Genomic DNA, 24,385 nt, shown 5'->3' on the forward strand with positions numbered 1-24,385 from the left:
GTCTGGTGATTTTTTTTAAAAAAAACACGTAGTGCATTAAAATGTTCAAAACATGTAATTACCTTTTATTGTAATACATGAGATGACAGCAGATCCTTTTTAACAAAGTATATCCTTTTACTGCTTTTAGTTGTCTGCTGTCACCTATTTGGTTTGAAACTAAAGAAAAGTATGCTGCTTAAATATTACTATTTTAAAGTCATGTGAATTTTGTCTCTCCCCCACCCCAATTGTACCCCCCCTTTTTTCCCCCCTTTCTCTCTCTCTCTTTCTCTCTCTGGTGGGGTTTCTAGTGAAATAGTCTTGTTGCATTTCTGGAACTGACAAAATGGTTCTCATGTAGTCTGCAAATTAAACACAAGTGCAGTGATTATTTTGAATAGCTAAATTACATTCTAGAAAGCTTGCAAAATTCAAAGCATTGTCATTAGGTATCCGCTTGAATACAATTTGTGTAACCTTGGCCAAGACAGCCTGTCATTTTAATGTCAGTGTTTTATCTGAACAAGACATCATCCTTTCAGATACAGTGTACAGGTTCCTTGCAAAGATGCCCGTGCAGAAACGTGTTAACAGTTGCAAATATGAAATGCTATCAAGTTCATCACTGTAGCTGTTTGTCACTGAAATGTCATGGAAAGCGGCTTTTAATGGTATCTCACATAATACGAAAGAATTGAAGCCATCTGTATGCTGGGTGAATATGGAATGGTAGAGACATCATTGTAGGAACTCTGCTGCTAAAATTGCTTGGGAACAAGGTGCGGTTTTCGATATCGCTGAAATTGTGTTCATTTGCTTCAAATCATTAAGCTCAAACTCCCCAATGGTTGACTTTGAAGAGTCTTACTTATTAATTAATGTAAAATTTGTTAGAATTGATAGTTGCTTCTAAATTAATAGTTCCCTCAGAAATAATTCCAGTTGAAAAATGTATTTGAGGGTGGCGAGGTGGGGTGGGGGAAACATAGAACGCGCAATCGAACCATGTTTTTTTTCTTCATGTGAACTATGTATGATGGACTAACTTCTTGCCCCCTTGGCTGTACTTTAAACGAAAGGATGGGGATGGAACACTTAAGGGGACTAACTGAATGGTGTTGAATATACAGAGTGAAAAGAGAGTTGCTTACACTCTTTTGTTTAAAACCACGCACACGTAGTTGACAAAATGAACGTAGAGTTGCTCGCTGTTTACACTCTCTTAATGCTTTAGGTTCCAGTGTCAGTGGCTATGATGACACCTCAAGTTATCACTCCCCAGCAGATGCAGCAGATTCTCCAGCAGCAAGTGCTAACTCCACAGCAACTTCAGGTCCTGCTCCAGCAGCAGCAGGCACTCATGCTTCAACAGGTAACTTCTTTCTTTTGCAACACTTAAGCTACCTTACATACCACTTGGAGGAATAGCCTTTTAGCATGGATTCTGACATGGTGATTTTCCTCTGCAGGTGCATATTCATGTGGATTAGGCAATTTTTACATATTTCCTCCCCACCCTCAGCATAATTCACCATAATTTACCAAAAGTCAGTTGTATGGTGTATAATAGTTGTAGAGTTGCATCTTCCAAAGCCTTTCTGCAAGGGATATTGCAAAGGCTGCAATGGTGGTAAAAAAGACTGGATTTCCCAGACTTCATATACATTTTATGAGTTGGGTTTCATCTTAGAGTTGGGGAGTTGGATTCCTCTCCCCACCCCCTAAAACTAACTTAATTAGTTAAAATAAAGAAGAGAACAAAGTGTGTTTTTCCCACCTTACAGAGCATACAAGAAAGCATTGTAACAAACAAGAACTAGCTGGGATTGTGCTGCATTTAGAAAGCAAGTATGATGTCATGGTTAGTGTTAGATGTAGATATGGGAGACCTGGGTTCAAATCCCCACTTGGCCACACATCTTGCTTGGCATCTTGGCCTAACTCTTCTCCATGGACTTCCTATAAGGGGAGTGGACCATGTGCGCCACCTTGAGCTTGTTAAAAGAAGGAAAAGGTTTAACCTTTTTTATATTTTATGCTAGTATAATCATTTTATTGTCTCAGTGCCTGTCCACTTTTATTGGATTAAGCAAGCAGTAGTTACCCCTTAGTAGTCTTGTTTGTGTTTAATGTGTTACTTCTAACTATGGCTCACAAATGGACTTGCAGATATCTGGTGGTAGACAAACGAGTGACTACATGGCACAGTAGCTAAAATGCCAATGGAAGTGTAGCACAAGATGTCAGAAATACATGATAGATTTTTGAAGGCTGCAATACGTTCTGTGGGATAATATCTGTCTTCTCTATGTATGCTATAAGTTAACTAAACACAAAAGTGACTTTCACGTTTGCATATCCTGATGAGCTGTGCAGGGTTAATTTACGAATGGCGCAGCAATGCCAAAGTCCACTGCAAGCTGACCTTGTGTACTGTGGCTCACAGTCATTCAGTCATTCATTGAATGGAACTTCCAAACGAGCTGTCTATCTGGAAGATTGGGCAAGGTGGGTGGAAGTAGGGAGCCTGCGCCTCTACCCAACCACACTTAGTTCAGTACAATACAACAATGATTTAGAAAGCATGTATATGTTCCAAATAAAGATTCACCAGGCTCTTTCAGCAAGGGCATTCTGGCTTTGTTGTTCCAATCAAAGGTCATCCCTTGCCTTATTTTAATTAGTTTGTGTAGAAAATGGTATGTTTTTCATCAGTTCATTTTGGAGATTACTTTTCAAACGATAATGCCAAGAATAGTCAGTGTGCACTGAATTTATTGTCGAGTTTCAAACTAAAGGTCAGACCATTACAGATAAAAGGATGCTATTTTTCAAATCGCAGTTTGTGTATTACACCAAAAGAGGACCCTGAATTGGCCGTCCCACTTTGTTTTACTTAACCATCTCTCTTCTCTCTCCCCTTCCCTCCCCACCTCTCTCTCTTTTTCTTTTGTAGCAGCAGCTTCAAGAATTTTATAAAAAACAACAGGAACAGTTGCAGCTTCAACTTCTACAGCAGCAACATGTTGGAAAGCAGCCTAAAGAGGTACAGTTAAAACCCAATTTTACTTGCAACCCACAGATCACAACAGAAAGCTAGATAATGATAAGTTACTACTTGAAAGATCTCACTCTTCAAAACGTAGCAGAATGTAAAACACTAGTGGTGTATATGACATAGTCTTTGGGGTTGTGTATACATTTGCCTTGGTTTACCTTCCAGACACCTCTTTCTCCCTAGCTGGGTAGAGAATTAAGATGCACAAAGTGGTACTGTGCATATAATTGCCCAGCCCAGCCCATGCACATGTAGACTGATAAACGAAGCTCTGGAATCTTAATATTCAGGAGTAGGAGCAGGACCCTGGATTCAGCCTCTCTGCTGCCAAACAGCTTATTGATGGAGTCCAGCTTCTCTTACTAGGCTTCACATGTGCAGCCCTCATTGCTGCATGTGCACTGTGTTGGATCAACACCATTGGGTACAACCCAAAGAGAGTTGAGAGATGTCTTTTCCTAGATGGTGATCTCTCTCTCTCTCTCTCTCTCTCTCTCTGACTTTGGACATTTTAAGCAAGACAGGTTGCCTCTAGAACAGTGATTTTCAAACATTGTTCCAGAAGCTTAGGAGTTCCACAATGAGAAGTTGAATAATGAAGGACAAGTTTCCGTGAAAGACAGTTTGTGTACCATTACCAATCATCTCCTGGAAAGTGCACTGACAGGTGTGTGTGTGTGTGTGTGAGAGAGAGAGAGAGAGAGAGAGAGAGAGACCAACAGTGATGTGCGATAGGCATGGCCATTTCTCTTTGTGAACTGACTGTGTGTGCTAGAATATGCACCAGGATCTTCTGCTTATGAGTTCCATGGTAAACATGACAGGAGTTCCCTGACAGATGATGATCTGAAAACGGTTCCTGAGGGTGGCAAGTTTATAAATTGCTGCTCTAAGCTGCAAGCTAACAATAACAACAACAACAATAACAACAACAACCTGCTTCTCCCTCTGGATCGAGGCGGGGTACAACACAAATACAAAACACCATAAAACACATATAATTGATTAAAAACATATAAAACTAATACATTATTAAAAAGCAGCACATTATTAAAAGGCATCTTAAAATTCAACTGGGTAGGCCTGCTGGAAGAGATCAGTCTTCATGGCTTTCTTAAATTCCGGAAGACTGTTAAGTTGACGAATCTCTCCCGGCAGGCCATTCCACAGTCTGGGAGCGGCAGCAGAGAAGGTCCTCTGGGTAACAGTTGTCAGCCTAGTTTTTGCTAACTGTAGTAAATTCTTCCCAGAGGACCTGAGTGTGCGGGGCGGATTGTACAGGAAAAGGTGATCCCGCAGGTAACTTGGACCCAAATTTTGAGATAACTTGCAAAATTAAGTAAAACTTTATTGGGGATAGAGTGGGTTTTTCCTCTAGTCTAGAATGAACAGATTGCAACTGTTGTGGTTTAAAATTAACACAATCCTATTTTCTGAGGTAAAGGCTGCAAAGCTTATCCCATGTTCATGATAGAGTAAAAAATATTTTGAATGGTTACTTAAAAACAAAATCTATGATGAAAAACAATGCTTGAAAGATAGAGATTTTTGTACTTTATAGAATTGTAAAACTTGTGGGATGGGGTGTCCCATCTCTTCTAACTAGGACTCTGCAAGCCTCGGCTTTGGGTAGCCAAAGCCTCGGCAGCCATATTAGTGCACAGCCCTAGTGGGCAAATAGCCTACAACTACCTGTATGGAATGCCTGGGAGGGAGGGACAACTGAGCTTAGGACTTGTGGCCTTGGCGCCACAAATGCCCACCCCACCCGCCTGCATGATCCAGGATGGGCAACTCACTGGAAGGGGTGCTGTATACTCTGCAAGTGCTCTGAAGCTGCCCCCTTCCCCTGAGAGCACTCATTCCAGGAACTTGCCTGTCCTGAATCACGTGGACAAGTGGGCGGGCAATCGCACTGGCGATGAGAACACAAGTGCCCGCCATTCCTGGGCCCCAGTATGTCCATCCCTCCCAGGCATTGCATGCTGGGAGTTGTAGGCTCTTTCCCTGCTAGATTTGTGCACTAAATGGCAACTTCACCATAACATGGCTGCCGAGACTTTGGATAACCAAAGCCAAGGCTTGCACAGCTCTAGTTCTAAATAAATTTGTTATAGATGTGTTTGAGCTATGCTTGCCATATCACTTCAATAACAATTGCTTTGTAAATTCTATTTTATCTTATAAACTTGTATAGATTTGTCTTCTACTTTGAAGATCACAGATAGACCCTCTTTGCATATAACAGCAACCCATGGCTTGGTTAAGCCATGGCTTGTTGAATTGAGGGTTGTTGTTCTATCTGAATCCAGGACTATGGGTTAACGGTGGATTAACTATGAACAACTCTTAAGGAGATCGCATGGCTTGTTGGGTTGTCAACTGCGGGTTGTTCAAGCCATGGGCTGTTGTTCCGAACCCAGAATCGTGGGTTGTGCATGGGTTGTTTTGTCAGGCTATAGAGTCAGCTCTTTGGTGTCGCAAAAGCTTCCAAAATACGGGCTGGGAGCCAGTGAGGGGGCGGAACAAAACAACCCATGAATTGGAGAAACAACCCATAATGTGCTTGATCATCTGGGGGCTGTGTCATGGTTCACATCAACAACACATACAAACACAATCATTGTCTCCTAGAAAAGACATGGCAGATTGTGAAAAACTCTGACGGTATTACAGACTTTTTTATGAGGCATGACTACTGTTTGGATACCACCTAAACAGCTGTCCCTTGTTACATGTTGCTCTCATCCCTGAACTGACCATGTGTTGGTGTGATAGCTGTGCTTCATGTAAGCACACGTTCCCAAATCGGTCCATACCATTTCTTGACTGCCATCAACCCTCCCTGCTTCTATTGTGGACAACCAAGTTTTAAGTCAAGTGTGAATTTTTACAGCTGAGTTATGAAAATGGGTTGGGGGGGGGTTATAATGGGAAACGCTGACACGAACCTTAACTATAGCCCGCTAACGGGCGCCACTATAATAAAAAAGGGAACAGATTAAAAAATGTCTAAAATGTAAATCTAAAGGACTAACAGTAATTAAAATGGAAATGGCACAGGGAGGGAAGGCATGTAATTGTGAGATATCACTGTGCAGAATGCTCTCAGCTTTGTTTTGCTGGCTGTTTTTCTAATTCAGTAGGGCTTACTCATCAGTGGCAGTTCAATGCGCGTTAATGACTCTGGGATGCAGGCATCACTCTGGACAAAGAAATGATTATTGTGCGGTCAAAAGAAGTTCAAAGACAAGAAGGGAATTTCAGTTTTTCCCTTAGAGATCCACATTCAAGAGCATATAAATTAAGCCAAATGTTAAAAACCACAGTCTGAAAGCTGACTTCAAAGTCACAACTCTCTAATTAATGAACTGCGAGCTTCAGTTTGGACAAGTCGTGGTTTGATGCGCCCATAAATCAACATGACAGGTCTGTTTCACAGTCTGAGACAGTGCTTGTCATTGAGTCGCATCAGATGTAAACACAGCAGAAAAAAAAAGAGGGAATATGAAGGAGGTGCAATTGATCAACAGAATTGGTAAAAACCCACTTTTGAAGCACATTATGCATGATCACAGGAAATGGCTATAGCCTCAAGAGGCTTTCTCCTTCTGCTGTTGCTTTTTTGAATCAGATTTCTAACAACCTTCAAAAGGGAGAATAAGAATTATGGAGCTTCTCCCCTGTGGCTGCCAGGCAATAACCCCCTGTTGTTATTTTGTGCTTCTTTCTTTTCAAAGGCGTCAAATTTTAGTTTTTTAAAGATCTTTAACTCTATATTTGAAGACAAACAATAAAGGGCTGCCACTGTCATTCTTATCAGTTACCAGGGATTGTATTTTTTTCTTTCTGTTGCCACTTCTTATTAACCTCTTATTTGGTCTATTAGACATAGTTTTGAATGCAAGCCTGCATGCTGGGAGAACATGAAAGTTCAGATGAGCTCAGAGGGCAGATAAAGAAATTTGAAGGGGAAAGTTACACAGCAGAATGAACGATAAAAGTTAACTCTTCTAAATTGCTGTTGTCAGACAGGAGAGCGTCTGACACAAAGATGATGGCTCGGAGAAGAAAGCAAAATACTTTGCGTGTTAAAAAGGCAAGAAGAGAAGTTGGACAATGTGATGGCGTTTCAATATCTTGCACAACTGGTTTACTGTGGTCACCCATCTGATATTGCAGTATCCAAAGTTGCAATGAGAAAAGATTCCTTCCTGTTTTAAAATGAACACTATAACATGATAGATATAGGGAGAACAAGGGGCATGCAACCTTTGCTTTTAACTGCTGCTTGCTGCTGCTTCTTTTTTTAAAAAAAGAAAAAGAAACCAGATGGTTTTAGTAAGAAACTGCTTCAAACAATTCAAATCATTGTACTGGTTTTCCAAAGCCATCTTCCTATATTAAAGAGGGTCTTCTTGATAAATTAGATGCAGCTGGTGGTCCATGTGCGTGCACATGCACATGTGCATGGCTTGCCTGTGAATGGCATGTACCTGATATTAAATAATCACGCGATAGCAGTTTTGTAGCATGGGCTGATGGTTATGATTTTAACAGGTTTTTAACCTATCAGTTAATATACTGTGCCCCATAATTAATAGCTTACAGTATTGTATCATCATCTGAAAACAGATACAAAATTCCAAGCCAGCGAGTTTTGACCATGGACTGGCACACTAGAAATGGTTCTTTTTAAAAAGTCTTATTTGTTGTATCTAAAATTAAGGGGAAATTTACAACAGGGTGAACATATTTATTACAGTGTTTCCATTTGTAAAAGCCAGATCTCAAGTTTTTAACTCACTAGGTTCTATGCTCTGTTTATGTTTTGTTTTAATTAAAAACAGTTGCATCAAGTCTGAAATAGATATGCGAAAAATATAATGGAAGGGATTCTTAATAAAGGTAGAAAATACCCCCACACACACATACACACACTTTTCCTTTTTTGTGTTCAAGTTAAGCTAAGTAGATTGTTTTGATAAAAGGCCGTTTGTCCTCCAGTAGTTATGACAATTTATGTTAGGCAGTAGGGAGTAACCCAAGAAAGGAAAACAGACCTTTGACAGCAGCTTTAGGGAGGGGATCAAAAATGCAAGTTTTATCAGGATATTTCAGCATTTTAACAACTGACTACTGACCTGACAACAGGACTGCACCGAGACCTTTTTTGTATGCATTCAATTGTGAGAAGTAAACAAACTGCCTTGTATCCTGTGTTTGGTAACTGGGTGGGGAGCACAGTTTGGCAACATGCATTGCTTTTAAGTTCTTTCTTGGACAATGGGCTTGTATACTTTTTTATCCTGGCTTTTTAAACGGAGAAAGAGCTTTCATGAGCTTTTCCTGGAGGATAGCTGTAAAGACAACAGAATGGGCATCAGTCAACTTATATAAATAAAGCTGGTTTTAAAATATTAACTTGCAGTAAAGTGGCAAGTCACTTACATGTTCAAACCAGAGAGCGTTCTCATACTAAATCATTCCTTTTACAGCATGAATTTTTCACAAGGATTAATATCTGAGGTGTTAAACAAATTATTAAACACTAGTTTAACTATCCTTGTGATTTATACTAATCCAATAACTTCAGAAAAATCCAGAACAATTAGATAATTTGAAGCATGCTGATTTCAAACTGAAATCAGTTGACTTTTCATCTTATTTACATGTTTGTTGTTCTGGCTGTAGACATGGGGGAAGGGGATTTAGACAGAAAATCAATTAACTTTCTCAATGGGTAGAGTAATAGCCTGAAATGGGTTGCTAATATGATATTGGACAGAGGCTTTGTTTCCAAATTACAGTAAAAATAAGCCGCTTCTACTGTACTCCTATATATGTCTACTAAGAAGTAAGTTCCATTGCGTTCCGTGGGCCTTATGCCCAGATTGCAGCCTTATAACAAAACCAAGCTGTTATCATTTTATTGCTACTTTGCACAGCATTATATTTTTTTCTGAAAGTTCAAAAACATTAAAAATCTGCAACTTGGAAAACGAGCTTCTCCACATTTAATTTTCAACCAAAATAAACATTGCAAGTTAAACATGCTTTTTACATTCTAAGTGTGGTAAAAATGGTTTGGACAAGCCTTTCTCTGTCCTGAAGACAAATACCTTGGAATGGAGCAAGTACATGTTGAAATAGCTTTTTAAAAATGCATTTCGGACTACATTCTTAGGCATTCGGTCTGTGTGATAGAAGAATAAAACAAGCAGTGGAGTATTTCTGGGCAGTTCATAAGACGGCAGACCCTAAGGAGGGGCAGGGAAGTGGCCTGGGTGATGTTTCCCTTTCCCCACCCCAGTAACCCCATGGTCCCTGAAAGCTCCACTCTGGGCCCATTCAGAAGACACATTAAACCATGGCTTTAACCACAGTGAATAAGGCTTTTTGCTTTATTCATCATGATTAAAGCCATGGTTTAAGGTGTCTTCTGAACAGGGCCTCTGCCATTGTTGGGACCAACTGGAGATGCTCAAGGGCAGCAGATGGCAATGCACCTACATTTGTGCTCAGGTACCTTTGCTCTCACCATTCCCTTTCCAAGCAAACAGATTATTAGCATTGTCAGCTCTCACTCAGGGCTGATCTAGACGTTATGCTTCTTAAGTGGAGGCTGCCAAAATATATAGCTTCTTACCATGAAAGCCTTCACATGTAAGAGCCCATCCTATTACATGCTTCCCATTTCCCCCTTAAGTCATATGTAGTATTGTGGGGCAAATAAATACTTTCACATTTTTCAGTCTGCTAGTTATTCAGTATACATATTTGTGACCTGGTTCTCAATCCAGTTATTTTATTTCTGTTCGTGGAACTGTGCTATGCGCTGATGGGAAGAGAGGATCTTCAGCTCCCTCCCATCACTGTTCTTGCCCATTACCTGTGGAGTCAAAGGAATAGAATTAAGTTCTCGAGTGATGCCCATTTATTTTGGCTAGGTGTATATAGGAGAGAGGGGGGGGGAAGGGGGCAGCACCAAAAGAGAAAATAAATCAATTGGAGGTCAGAGTTGTGAGGGTAAGTATTATTTGCAAGCTATTGGCTAGGGCCAGCCCATTTTGCTGCCTAAAGCAAAAAGACAAGATGCCCCTGCCCCTCCAGGCTACATACAAATGTCAATGGATCAGGCAGTTGAATCCTTTCTTGACCCTGGAGACTGCACTGCAGCCTTCTTAGGGCAACAGGCAAGCTTAAGGGTAAGCCATAGCTTTTGTACTTGAACTCTCACTGCCATTCCCTGTGCCCCGACATCTGCTGCCTGAGACAGCTGCCCCACACTGTCCATGGTAAGGCCAGCCCTGCTGTTGGCCGAAGTGGCAGGGCTAGGGAGGAACACGACTTTCCTTGTACATATTTTTTTTGTCCTCTATAGCTACAAGTTCTGTTCTAGTTCACTTGGGTTTCTCCCTGCCCGCCCCCCTTAATGATAGGAAATATATGTCTGTGTTTTTTCTCCTACTTTCTGTATGTCTCTTATAAATAAATATTTAGTCAATATCATAAATAGCTTGCTTTTAGGGGGAACTGTTTTAAAATTCAAGTACATAAACCTCCTATAGGCAAACACAATTATTCCCAATGGGGTGGGTGTGGGTGGGTGTCTCAGTCTGCCTGCCAGCCAGCCAGTGCTGCTGTTGTGTGGGGTACATATGTCTGTATCTGTCAAGGGTTAATTTTCTTTCTGCAAATGTTAGCTACAAAAGCATCAAAGACCTCCACCTTGATATGATTCCTAGCAGATTAGGGATATTAGATAATTTCCTTTTATTTATTGTACCAGTGCACTGTATTATCTTTCTATCACTCAGATAATTACAAAGGAAATCTACATTAATTTTTTTTTTGTCTAGCTTAAGGAATTGCAAAACACTGGCCTGATGCACTGATATTTTATACAACCAAAGTTTTCGTCCTGTCATCCTACAATAAATAAAAAGATATTTATCAAAACTGCAAATGGGTTCTTAAAGAACAAAAGCAAATAAAATACAAAATGAGCAAAACCTAAAGGCTTTCTTAAGTGAAACAAAATTAAGGACTCTGAAGCCTCGAGTACTGTACATATTAAACACATTCAAATAAGATGTTGTTTGCTAAATTATGAATGTGTGTAATTAAAATCTAGTGGCTGTTTCTATGAAAGATTTACAATGTTATTTCATCGTTTGTCATGGCTAATTAACAATATTAGATGAAGTTTTTCTTCTTCAAAGGTCTGATTTTTTTCTCATTTATTTATGTCAGAAGTGATAAACAGAGTAGTTAAAAGCTTCTCTGGGTGCAGCAGTGAGAAAAGCAACATGTTCTTTTACACCTCAAAGGTTCAAGGTTCAGATCCCGGCAGAGTATAGCAACTTAGTCTTCTTCCGAGGGCGAATAATTAATTTCTTCCCCCAAGAGCGCTGGTTAAAAAAAAAAAATTAAGTGGAATAACACAGGAGAGAGAACTGCGAATTGATTGATCGCATGACAGAAAGAACCACTATGGAAAATGCAATAAATTAACCAATTGGAGCCTTAATAGCTGAGGCAATTCTTTAATAAGTAAATAGAGCATAGCGTAGGATTATTTTTCATTACAATCAAGTGTATATGATACGATGGTGTGATCTTACGTTCTATGTTTGGGCATTTCAGCTTGAAAGTCTGTAAGAATTTCACCAACTGGCAATCAAACCAAGGTTTTGAACTGCAGCAGTTTCTACTAAAAAAGACATGAGAATATGAATCAATTCCATCATTGCATTTTTTGCAAGAATTACAAGAATTTAAACGTGACAGTAGGCATTCCTGTATATGCAACATGAACAGTGGAGTCCCTGCCCAAGTTGTACGGCGTCTTGGTAATTCAGCACATGAGGGCTGGTTTGACATGAACCTGGAAGTAGTGGGATGCCACACAGGCATGGCTTTTTCACATGCTTGGCACTGCATTTAAATCAGACCATATTTGCCAGGGTAAAGGAATACTATGGATTTTTCAGGGAAGACTTAAAGGTTGGAGTGAGAAATAATTTAGTGTCGTTCTCCTAGATTTTGGCCAGGATACAAAGGAATATTTTTGGGCCTTCTTACATGGATTTTTCACTCTTGCCATATCGCAAACTATTTTTGTAACTCCTCTCAAGGAACAAGAGCAGTTTGCCATGCAACACGGGAGCTGGAGTCAGACATTTGAAAAACAAATCCAGACCCTCTTGGGCACAGAAACCACGAGGACTAGAGAATTTCATGTATTAAAAACTAGAATAGCTTCTGGAGGACGCAAGTGTTTTTCATCCCACCAGCGCAACACATATGCTATGGTGGGACATGGGAGAGGGCTTTTTCTGTTGTAGCACCCCAGCTGTGGAGTGCCCTCCCCTTAGAGGCCCGACTGGCACCAACACTGATTTTATTCCAGCGCCAAGTAAAAACATGGCTTTTTAACAAAGCCTTTAATGGCTAAATTCACCAAGTTCGCACATAGTTTTAACTGTTTTAATTGTTTTTGCTGCTTTTAAATTATATACTGGTTTTAACTTGATTCATGGTTTAATTTGTTTTTAGCTGTGTATATATTGTTTTATATTGTATGATTTTATCTGTACACTGCCCTGAGATCCTAGTGATATAGGGCGGGATACAATTTTTTAAAATAAATAAATAAATGTCTACATTGCCCCATAGGCACTTGCTGTTTGTCCTTTATAGAATGACAAAGAACAGTAGTTTAGCTGTAAAACTGAATATAAATATACTAATAACATTTCCTGGTGGATGCAGCTATTGAAGGTAGAATTTGGACATGATTCTGAAATTAGTAAAGCAACAAATCCACTCAGTGATTGGGGATGGCTTTACCAGGTCTGCACAGCTTGTGACTCATCAAGCTGACTGGATTATAGCTAGCCATGGACTTGACATTACCTTAGTTTTTACACTCCTAATTGGGCAGCAAAACCAGGAGGTTTATCAAGCCTACACTATGCTGCCAAACTCAGCTCACGGGAAAAATTCAGCTAGTGAGACACATGTTTGTGTAGACATGCTTTACAGTAATAGCCATTTGCAATGCCTGTGCAACCGTGTCATTTCTGTGGAGGCGCCTCCGTTATGGAATTCCCTCTCCAGACAAATTCGCCTGGTAGCATCATTACTTTCTTTTAGACACTAGGCCAGGTCCATCCTGTTTGCTTGAGATTTTAACAGCAATTAATGCAGACTGGCTGTATTTGTAGGCATTTGTATTGCTGCTTCCCTGCATTGTTTAATTCATTTTAGTCTGTTAACTCTTGTAGCTTTAACTAGAGTTGTAAGTTGCATGAAGGGTATTATAGTGGAAAGGCAGGAGGGGTGTGTGTGTGAGAGAGAGACAGAGACAGAGACAGAGAGAGTCTTGACACTTTTTTTCTTTGCTCTTTATGATGGATGGGGAAGGGGATACTTATATAAAGCTGACATGTATGTAATTTGTTTGTTTGTTTGTTTGTTTTACAGCCACAGCAGCAACAGGTGACTTCACAGCAGCTGGCGTTTCAGCAGCAGCTTTTACAGATGCAACAGCTACAGCAGCAGCACCTCCTGTCTTTGCAACGCCAAGGTCTGCTAACAATTCAACCTGGCCAGCCCACATTGCCATTGCAGCCTCTTGCGCAAGGTACGTACAAAACTTTGAGAGTTGCTGCTGTGGAAATGAAGCATTCTAAGGCATAACAGTAATCTGACAAACCAATCTAGCATTAGAAATACATACACTGTTAGGAAATACATACACTGTTAATACTTTGTATTTTTTCTAGTTGATGGATAAATCTCTTGGAGAATTCGGTTTTGGTCCTTTTCTTCTAATTGTAAACCTCCAAAACTAATGTTGACGCATCATGAGTGTATCAAGTCCATGTTAGGAGATCTTTATTTCATATAATCAATTGTTGATACTAAAGAATAGTCAAGTTGTTGCTTTTAGCCTGAGCAGTTTTGCTTGGCAAAGCAGGCATTACTTTGAAGATGTAGCTAACAGTTACACCTTTTCTTCTTCTTTCCTCTAGAGTAAGTTTAGGGGTCCAGATTGGGAACCTAGCTTGAGGAATAGGGAACCTTTAACCCTCCCTCCCCCAATGTAGTCCTGATCCGGATTGTGGGGTGGCGTGTCTGTGCCTGCTTTTTATTTTGCCAAATAGTGATCTCTATTTGGCTTTCAACTAGATAAGGGCTGCAGTAGGGGGAAAGGTTTAAAGCCCTGCGCTCTCTCTCTCCCCACCCCCCGGGCAAGCTGTAAAGTAAAAAAGTAATGTACTTGGTGTAAAAATATGTGAACTTAAAGTGAAGTTGGTAAAGAGTTTTAGGTAACTTGAACACTTCTAGAACTCCCTGTTGTCTTATTCACATGTTTGACAGTGGATAAAAAGTCTCATATCTTCTCCCTACCTTTTAAACATGGGTTTATCTGTATTTACAAACCTTGAGGCTAAGATCAGCTCAAGCTGTTCTGGTTAAGAATATTCACTGTTGGCATGGCTTTGGGGAAGGTAGTGCTTAAAATGTGATGCCACTGTTTTTAAGAGATACTTCCTTCCTGCCTCCCCAAATGTCTGCTGAATTTGAATAGTCATCTAAATGGCTCAACTTAGCTCAGTTGATAGATTTTGTTCAAGCTTCTACTGATTGTTTTAACTTTCATACCAAATTCACTCTTTTCTCTCCCCACCCCAAATTTCTGTGTTCATTTATGCTGTGATAGTAAAAGTGATGTGCGTTACATTCATTCCATTCCCTCCTCATGATTTGAGATCTGGTAAGAGGTGTTACCTTCTTTCCCCTAATCTTGAATTCACTGATGGAAGTCTTTAACGTTCAAAGTGTCCAATTGTAAATTTACTCCTAGGATTCTACCTGAAGGTGAAATTGAGTGTAGTCCTTATGCTCATGTGTCCCATTAACCACAGAACTAGGAGATGTTATATTTATTTGAACCCAGTGCAGTTTTACCTTCTCCCTGCATTGAGTGCAGGTTAAAGGGCATTCCAACCAAGACCTGCTTTTGATTTCACTCTGGGTAGAATCCCACATGCCATATAATGACTAAACATGTAAATGACTTTATGAAGGAGATGGTGGCTATACGTTACAAACTCCCATTGTTCCTGAGAAAAGTTGAACCACTGAGAAATAAACTTGGTGTCAGACATATTATTGACAATATGGAGGCTTAAAAAAAGAGGAAGGTTAAAACCCTCGGGGCGGCAGAATTATAGGGGAAGGCTTGCAGGCTAGTGCCATTTTGTACATGTAAAAAAAAATTATAGCATGAGTTAATTATACCTTCAGATTTATTGGTAAGAAACATCACAAGCTGTTCTTACATACCCACCCAGTAGACTCTGGACTCTCCCTTTCTAATTTTCCCCCTCCCGTTCGTATATTATTAAGTTTGCTTGGTGAGGTTCATTGTATAGTACATCAGTTAAGCTGTCCAAAAAGGGCAATTGGGCAGTGACAAGACACGCTCATGTGTAATGTGAAAGAAATGAATGTGGTGATGCATGAAGTGTAATCTGTGCAGCAACACATCAGAGACACCAGTAGGTAATTCAGCAGTCGTGACATTGATTGATAGGCTTCACAGTGTAGTATAACTATTAGTTCCCACAACATTAGGAAGGGGCATACTTAAAGTGGGATGAGCACTAGAGATCGGGAAAACATAAACAAAGGGAGGTTTGGTTGGTCAGTGGATAGCATTAGTTATGTATTTATCCCCTTCTTGATCTCTTATGATTCTGTTTGGGGTAGGGGGCAAGAGGGGAGAAAATGTAACTTGAGAATTCAGGCAGGTCAAAATGCAATACATTTTCTTTTCTTTATCGGAGGAGAGATCTGATGGCTTAAAACTGATGTCATTATGAGGTTTAAATCAACTTTCTGCTTGCTTGAACATGGTCACCTGGGTATGGAGGTACAAGGACAAAAAGAGGTTGAGCAAGTCTAGTTGCCTTTGAGCCAGTGAAAACCTGGGGTTGCGAAATCGAGTTCCATGAACAGTAATCTGTCAACTGTCCCCACAACATACATTTTTTAAGCCTGTGCCTGCATTTTCTTTTATAATGAAGAAGATACTTCTCCTAGGAAAAAGGAATACAGCAAAGAAGAGTGTGAGCGCCCCAGTCTGTAATAATAATTGGCAATGAACACTTAAATTATAGGCACCCTTTTCGTAACTGACAACTGTTGTAAAGTACAGAAAGAACCTTTACTAACTGGAGGTACATGTGCAGTTAAAATATATCCTATTAAAGCAGTTGCTGCCTCATTGTTTTGACTTTGGAATTACTCCTTGAAACAAAGATTTTAATGCTTTAAACAATCCTTTACGTGTTATCTTGCATAAAATAGCATATTCTCCATTATATTATTCGTATGATCATTCTTACTTTTCCACTCAAAGACATCAATAATCTAGATGTTATGTCTGTACACAGAAGCAGTGATAAAACAAACCACATTTCAACAGCATTTCTGACAGCTAGACGTACCTCTCTAGAAGCAGGCTACAAAATGTAAACTTTGCAAGAAACTTTCCTATTACTGGTAGGGACGAAAAGAAGACCATGTTCTGATGGTAATGTCAATGAAACTTGCTTCTAAGGATTTTTTTTTTTTTAGGGTTTGTGTATTTATACTGCTGCTGTCTCTGTTGTAGAATAAGATAGCTATAGGTTTCCACTCTCAGTTTGTACTTTCCAAATTGCTGGCACAGTTTTAGCAGGAAGAATAAAAATGTGGTTCTCTCTGGTATTAAAGTGACTGTTACCTAAGTGTTGATGGTTTTGATGTGATTTTAACATTATTCTCACTGCTTATGCTTTGCCATTAGCCGAAGGCCACCCTATTTAGTAAACCTTTGGGGGTGCTTAACCAGTTACTCTAACTTTTTGCACTGTTTCTCAGTTATCAAATACAATTATCCGTGGAGCCGGTGCTAAAAGGAAAATATAATTACTTGCTGAACAGTTCATTATAACATTGCCTTAATTTCTGAAACACTGATGTATGTCACTTAGGTCTCTATGACATCATAATCATCTTCTGTTGCCTAATTCCATCTGATCTGTAATGGTCATTCCTGCAACGTGCTCCAATTAGTTTGCCTTTTATATAAAAAAGTATGGGCTTTCTTCACATTATTTTGTACATCCAGATTGTGTCATTAATATTATTTAATTGCATTTTTGTAGTAGGTTTATATAAATCCTGCTGTAGGTTTGCAACTTGTTAATTCACCCCTTTTGCCCTTGATATATTGAGAGACTTTCTTCAATTTTAAAAGATTTTTTTACCTTCTAAGCTAACAAAATCTGACGGCAACATAGAAATGCTTTATTTTTAATATCTAGACTTTTTTTATATGAAGATCTCACAACTGATGATGATGATAATAGCAAAAGTCTTTTTCTCATATTAGTAGATCTCCAAAATAAAAATTACGTTGACTTATGTGCTCTAATATCAATGTGTTCCCATCAACAGACAGGTCCATTCACTATTGTTTCAACTGAGTAAACAGTGGTGAAAGGGTCAGTCATATTCACAGGTAATTGTTAGTGTGGAGACAGTCCTGTCAAGCGTGTTAGCTAAAAATACATCCCACACTGTCACTTTGCAAGGTGTTTGAAAATAATAGCCCAGTTGCAGCTAAACAGGACACAGGATTGTGTTGTGACCTTTCCCTTTGTTTAAATTGCCTCAGAGGTTTAATTTCAGGGGACAAGTAATAATTGAATATGTCTAATAACTAAATGCTCATATGGGACAAAATCCATCAAAATATAATTGGCATTTGATTTTATGAAAGGAGAAAGAAATAGCTTTATAGCAATATATGTACCTTAAGACTATCTGATCACTTAATGTATAAATTGAAGCATCTTTTAGAATATATACTAATTGCAGACACTTAAAGCATTTGTGTATTTTTTTTTAGTGAGCCCACTAGCAACGACGAAATGTTTTTGTTAATGCTACTCTCAGAAAGGCGGGGAAGGTTATTGGTCTGTCGTGCAATAATTTACTCCTCTTTGATATGCAAACGATCCACGGTGAATATAAAAAAAATCCTATCAGACTCATTTCACAGTTCTTAACCACTTAGATTCTCTGGAGTCTATCGCCTCATTAGACCAGTGCTCTCCAAAGCTAGCATAATTAAAATCTTTAACAGTTTAGCAAAGTAAAGATGTTTGGCTGATCACGTTGAGATGATTATCTAGCCATTGTATTCTAAATGACAAAAATAAATTAAATTTAGACCTTGGCATTTTTTATTATGTGTTTCAAATGAATATAATGCATACTGCCTTTATTTTAATGCCTTAGGTTTGGTAAGAGACATGTCTGTTTTAGACGTGGATGTATATTTTAAAAATGGCAGTTCCTTCACCACCAACACTACCCCGCCAAATCACTGCAAGGATAACAGAGTACAGAATCCTGAAACAAAGTATCCCCTGAACTTCTAGTTATTCATAAGAATTTAAAAAAAATTTACTGTTACTATACTTCCATACTTAGATTTACTTTGGATCCTCATTCCAGTCTACAATGGTATGATGACCTACCTTTAGATTTTGGTTTGAAAAACTGCCATACGATGTCAAATTAGCCTGTAACCTCATCAGAAGACAGAATTGATGAGATGTGCCATTTTAAGGATGTGTAAGATCATTACTTCTATTTAGCCTGTCGAATTTTTTTTCAAGTTCGCTTTAGTTGAACAATGTAAAAATCTTCTAAAATTGGTTATCCATTTTTATCTAGTTAAGAAACATTTCTTCTTTAAAAAATTTTTTTTAATGTTTTCATTTCACTTCCAATGGCTCATTAGCACTGATCAAGAAATGACAGTAATAATAATAGTGATACTTGTATAAAAACTTGAAGGGTGTTTTTTTTCAACTAGACACATCCATCAATTAAGTGAGCAATGCTAGAAACCAAAATTAATGAGAAAGATAGGTGTGTTAATGAAATAATCATAGTATAATCAATTTGACTGTTAAAATTCGAAAAGCATTTCATGAAGACAATGTGAATTCATAATTTATGTCTAAAAGTGATTAATAAAAACTGTGTTTAATAACAAAGCTATTTGTCATCATTTACAATTTAAGCACAAAATTAGTCACATTTTGGTTAATGTTGTCATAATAACACAGACGAATACATTTATTTTGAAGACCTTCCTTGCTTCTAAAGAGAGGTTAACATTTATCTATAGTCTTTCAGAAAATGAAACACCATTTATTTAGTTTCTTCATCTTCAGAATTCAACTAGGAATTGTTTAGCTGTATAAATTGTCCAAGTGAAATCTCAATTGGAACTTTATTTTCCATTGGGACTATAAAAGAATGGCTCTATCAGTATGGAAACGTTATTTCCACAACATATTTTCCCCCAGGAAAATCTTGTCCAATTAAATGTTTATGTTTGCTTAACAGCTTAACATATAGCATGAAATGTTGTTTATATATTAAGGCCCAAATAACTTTGGTGATAAATAAAGAGTCTTTAAAGATAAACAAGAAGCTGTGTCATGCTAAAGCTGACCAATGATTAAACTAGTCCAATATTACCAGCTGTGGTGGCAGCTTTTCTGAATCTCAATGGAATATTTGCAAGCTTTATTATTTCACTTGAATGAACCTGGCATGTATGTGGAGTCTGCCCACTTTACTGCACCCTCAGTTGGGAGGTAAATCTGTTCCCAGGAGAAATTGTATTCCAAGACAGTGCAGTTTCCTGCCTATTCAGGTTGTATGTACTAACTGTTTGCGGGCAAAGTGCTCTCTGTTGCACCCAGGGAGAGTGTTTTATTATCCTCCTGATATCTGCTGTATTAACACATGCAAAAGATTATTGCTCTTATGGGACAACTTGTTTAAGCATCAAAGTGAAGAGTGTCTCCATTTAGTCAACACAATGTACTGTACATATTTCATTTACAGTCCAAGCTGAAGTCATTGGCAGGCCTAGCATCAGCACCTGGCATCCAAGGGCAGCTGGCAGGATCTGAGTCAGGGGCTCTGACCAGTGCTCCCATCTGCCCCCAGGCCCTCTTCATCAGTCAGTTGGGAATGTGGACCTCCACTTTAGTTTTCCAAAAGGCCCTGGAGTGACAATTCATTGAATGGCCTGGTACATTATGTTGAGGACTCCCTCAAACATGGTGCAGTCAACCCTGGCCAGTGGGCATGTTGGCCTTACTCTACACTACTAGAAACAGTTACTCTTACATGTGATAGTAAATCATGCAATGAGTGATGTATAACAAAAGGGAGGTGGAGTATTAAGCGTATTTTCCTTGTGTCTGATCTTTAATGTTTTTGCTTTCACATCTTCAAATGTAACTCTGCAACTAAAAGAATTAGAAAATAACAACAGCAACAACAACAACAACAACGTACTGAGTAGCCACACATCTCCATGTTGTCTCCTGCTGCCTCCAGTTTACTATGACTATGCAGCCAAACTAACAGTTGCAGGAACATGTAGTTGACTGAGAAACTTTATTAATATTGCTGCCTTTCAGTGGTATATCTGTGGCATTTAGCATTTGGTTCTTAAAATTTGAAAAAAACCCTCCCATATTAGGTTTTATTTACTGACTTTGATTTTAATTACTGTTTGAAGATGGCTAAATTAGCTGTTAATTGATTTTAATTATTCAATGTTGTTTCAGGCATGATTCCAACTGAACTGCAGCAACTCTGGAAAGAAGTGACTGGTTCTCACACAGCAGAGGAAGCGGCAAGCAACAACCACAGCAGCTTGGACTTGTCAACAACATGTATCTCCTCCTCAGCGTCTTCTAAGACCTCCTTAATAATAAACCCACATGCCTCAACAAATGGACAACTATCAGTCCACACTCCTAAAAGGGAGAGGTAAGTGCTTTAGAATTTCTCCTTAAAAATTTGTCCAGCGTGGCAATGCATTTTGTTGTTGCATTAAAGGCATCCCTGCTTGTTTTGTGGGATCCTAACTTTTCATGTATACGTATGACAGTAGACAGAGTAGGAAAAAATGGGCATGCCAGATTTCTTACATAGAATCATAGAATAGCAGAGTTGGAAGGGGCCTACAAGGCCATCGAGTCCAACCCCCTGCTCAATGCAGGAATCCACCCTAAAGCATCCCTGACAGATGGTTGTCCAGCTGCCTCTTGAAGGCCTCTATGTGCTCACTGAGCTTCTGTGCTCAGTGTATTAATTCAGGGGCCTTTTTAATATGGTCTTGAGATGTATAAGAGTTAACTTTCCAAGTGTTGTATTAATGTTACTGCTTGCTATCCCTAAAGTCATGAGGAATATTGGCTAATTGACACTACTTTTTTTTAAAAAAAAAAAAGTCACGAATCTCTGTTGTGCCTTTGGGCTGGTTTACAAAATACATTTTTGGCCACATGGGAAGTCCTGACTCAGGTGCAGGTATGCACTTCTGTTAAAACAGTATAATGTGTTTCTTTTAAAAAGTGATCCCCAGATGATCCCTCATTCCTGTGATTACGATGGGAATTGCTGCACTGCATGCAATTGCTGTTAACATTGTCCATATGAGCATTTACTTACTGTTATGACTGCCAGTTTAGACAAGCCATGTGTTGTGTGAACCAGACATTTGTACCATCATGCAGGTTGCATGTTGTCATATCCCATTGTTCTCTCTGGAACGTGATGAGCTACTTCTTCAGAGGTATATTTTGTGCTTGATTTGAAATGGAATTGTTGTTTTATTGTGTCATGAGGATAGGTACATGGATATAGGCTGTGTTATCCACTCTATGATAAGCCAGAATTCTTGAGAATCAGGGCTTATTTTTCACAAACTGTTGGCTCGTGCATGTAGCCCGATCACTTGATTCCTCTAGCAGCAGTAGTGGTAAACTAACCTGGCACTGAAAGCTTAGTATGTTATCCAAACTGGGACTCCTGTCTTGTTTTAGTTTGACAAGCCAGGAGACATGCTAAGCTTCCAATTCCTGATTAAGTCGCTTCCACTGATGGGTGGAGCCAAGCAGGAAATATCAGGCAATGTGCACTAAGATGCAGCTCATGAACCAGGATTCTCCAGAATTTTGGCTTACCATTGCATGCAAACATGGTCACAGAGTTAGTTTTGTAACCAAGGGCTTGGCTAAAAGTTAATTAAGTGGCATGGGCAATGTTATTGAATCTTTTTGCTTTCTCTGTTCTGCTAGAGAGAAAAGCAATCATTATAAAGTGTAGCTAGCCCTGTTACTTACTTATTTTTTTGTTTATAATAATTGTATTTTAGTTAGAGGTTGTCAATTCATGTTCTGTTGTGAAAAATGTATGGGAACCGTTTAGGTATTTAAAGTTTCACACAAAACGTATGCTTCTCACATTTGCAATCTGTGCTCCTGTGAAATAAAGTTTGTTGAGCTCATTTTGCAAAAAATGAAATACAGGATTATATCCAGTGGCGACCTTCTATTGATAGAAGACTCTTTGATCTAGCAATCCTACAACACCTCCCACGCTATTCTGAGGGGTCCCTCAACCCTCTGGAGCAATTTAAGGGGTTACAGCTGGCTGCAGAGGGAATTGGCAAAAATCGTCTCCCTCCTAGTTCTGCTGAAGGAACCCTCCATGGATCAAAGAGCCTTCTATCAGCAGAGGGACACCATTGGATGCAACCCATGGATCCCAATAGTTGAATCTTTGGTCTCCCTTCTGTGAATTTTCATTATTAGAATCATAATTAGGCATATATTGGGATTGCAGCCTTCCTACTTCTTTTGTCTGAACTATGATTTTCTCCCATCATTACAGAGGGAGGTCAGGTTGTGTACAAGCACTTCTGTTTTGTGTGTGGGTGTTTGATTTGTTGTTGTTTCCCTTTTTTCCTTTCTTATTTGTACTTTTATTCTAGTTGGAGGTGCTTGTGCTATGTGAGATAGTGTTTGAAAAAGTTTCAGAAATGGTATGTCAGTCTGGGTGGGTGGGTGAGCCCTGCTTTCAGGAGAGGTGGCTTGAGGAGCTCAGCTACTTAGTCCTTAGAATCTAGGCCATAACCTTTTAGGGTTCACCAAGGAAGATAAGGATACCTCACAACATTGACAAAGATCTTGTTCTCTTTGAAATCATATAGAGCAATAACGGAAAGAGAATTAACTGTTTTTACTTAACATCTTCACTAGCTTATTTGTAGGTGAGTGAGGTTTGTTGTTGTTTTTCCTGGCCAAATTTTTCCTAGTCAAGTGATTTGAAAGAATGTTGGTAAGGCAAGCATGTAAGCACATCTTGTGCCTTTCTTGCATGAAGAAAACAAAGCTGTCATGTATGGATGTAAAATACTTAAGAACATTTTGTTAAATGGAGATATTATCATATATGGTGTCTGTTACTTAGGAAGGGAGGACTTAGTCCTGTTTTTGTTGGTGTACATTTCTGCATGTCTGTCAAATGAAATATGTTTGCTGTAGTACTGGAAGACAGGGTTTTGGTGGAGGATGAGATACATTAAAAACTGTCTTGGCTTCTTGCAATGTATAGCAAAAGGGGAGAGAGAATCGTAATTCATTCTGTACGTATATTTGTGTGTGTGTTGAATTTAAGAGTAAAGACCTCACAGTCGAACTGGTCTTTTTCTAATAGATTTGAATAATGGGTAGTTCATTGCAATAAATGGACAACATTTGGGAGCCCAGTTCTATGTACTCTGTTTGTTCATATTCTGTGCCCACCCACCCACTTTTCCCCATGGCATACATAATTCTAGGTGTTCACCAAGCTGCATGCCTACAATAACAGTCCTCACTTGGCACAACTAAGAACAGGACATCGAGCATAGACCATGCGTACAAGGGTCAAAAACACTTTTGTATGAATGTGCTTTTCTACGTGTAGGGTTAATTAACATTAACTGTTAAAGAGACCACTTGTCATATTATGAACCTGCCTGGGTATTAAGACAGGAGTTGTTGTTGTTGTCTCTTTCTCGCTCATGGTGGTTTTTCTAGACGGGCATTGCCAAGTCATGCTGTCTTTTACAGATTCAGGAATTTCCTAACAATTGAGCATGTTTTAATTATGACTGCTTTCTGGATAGTGGTGTGGATGTATTTTGGTAGGCCCAGTTTCTGAAAGTTTTCTATATAGTTTTTTGATGTGAAGCCAGTGACTGATGTGAGTAATGGAATAATAGTGACATTTTCCTGTTGCGATAATTCTTTGACTTCCATTGCCAGTGGTGTATATTTTTCTCTCTTTCCCTCTTCCTTTTCAACAACATTTTTGTCATTCGGTATTGCTATGTCAATGAGGTATGTGTAT

General features: G+C 39.0%; 1 protein-coding gene across 12 annotated transcripts in view; it reads left to right on the forward strand.

Annotated features, from left to right (window-relative positions):
* Positions 1-24,385, forward strand: part of FOXP1 (forkhead box P1) — a 630,188-nt gene that overhangs the window by 510,547 nt on the left and 95,256 nt on the right. For 11 of the 12 annotated variants that reach the window (XM_063122009.1, XM_063122004.1, XM_063122006.1 and 8 more), the window contains 4 exons: positions 1,217-1,354; positions 2,939-3,028; positions 13,532-13,691; positions 20,770-20,974. In XM_063122009.1, the coding sequence (XP_062978079.1) occupies positions 1,217-1,354; positions 2,939-3,028; positions 13,532-13,691; positions 20,770-20,974 (593 nt within the window). The remainder of the gene's footprint in view (positions 1-1,216; positions 1,355-2,938; positions 3,029-13,531; positions 13,692-20,769; positions 20,975-24,385) is intronic. The other variant, XM_063122010.1, reaches the window with a different exon arrangement.

The sequence above is a fragment of the Elgaria multicarinata genome, chromosome 3 (genome assembly GCF_023053635.1).
Source record: "Elgaria multicarinata webbii isolate HBS135686 ecotype San Diego chromosome 3, rElgMul1.1.pri, whole genome shotgun sequence".
NCBI lineage: Eukaryota > Metazoa > Chordata > Lepidosauria > Squamata > Anguidae > Elgaria > Elgaria multicarinata.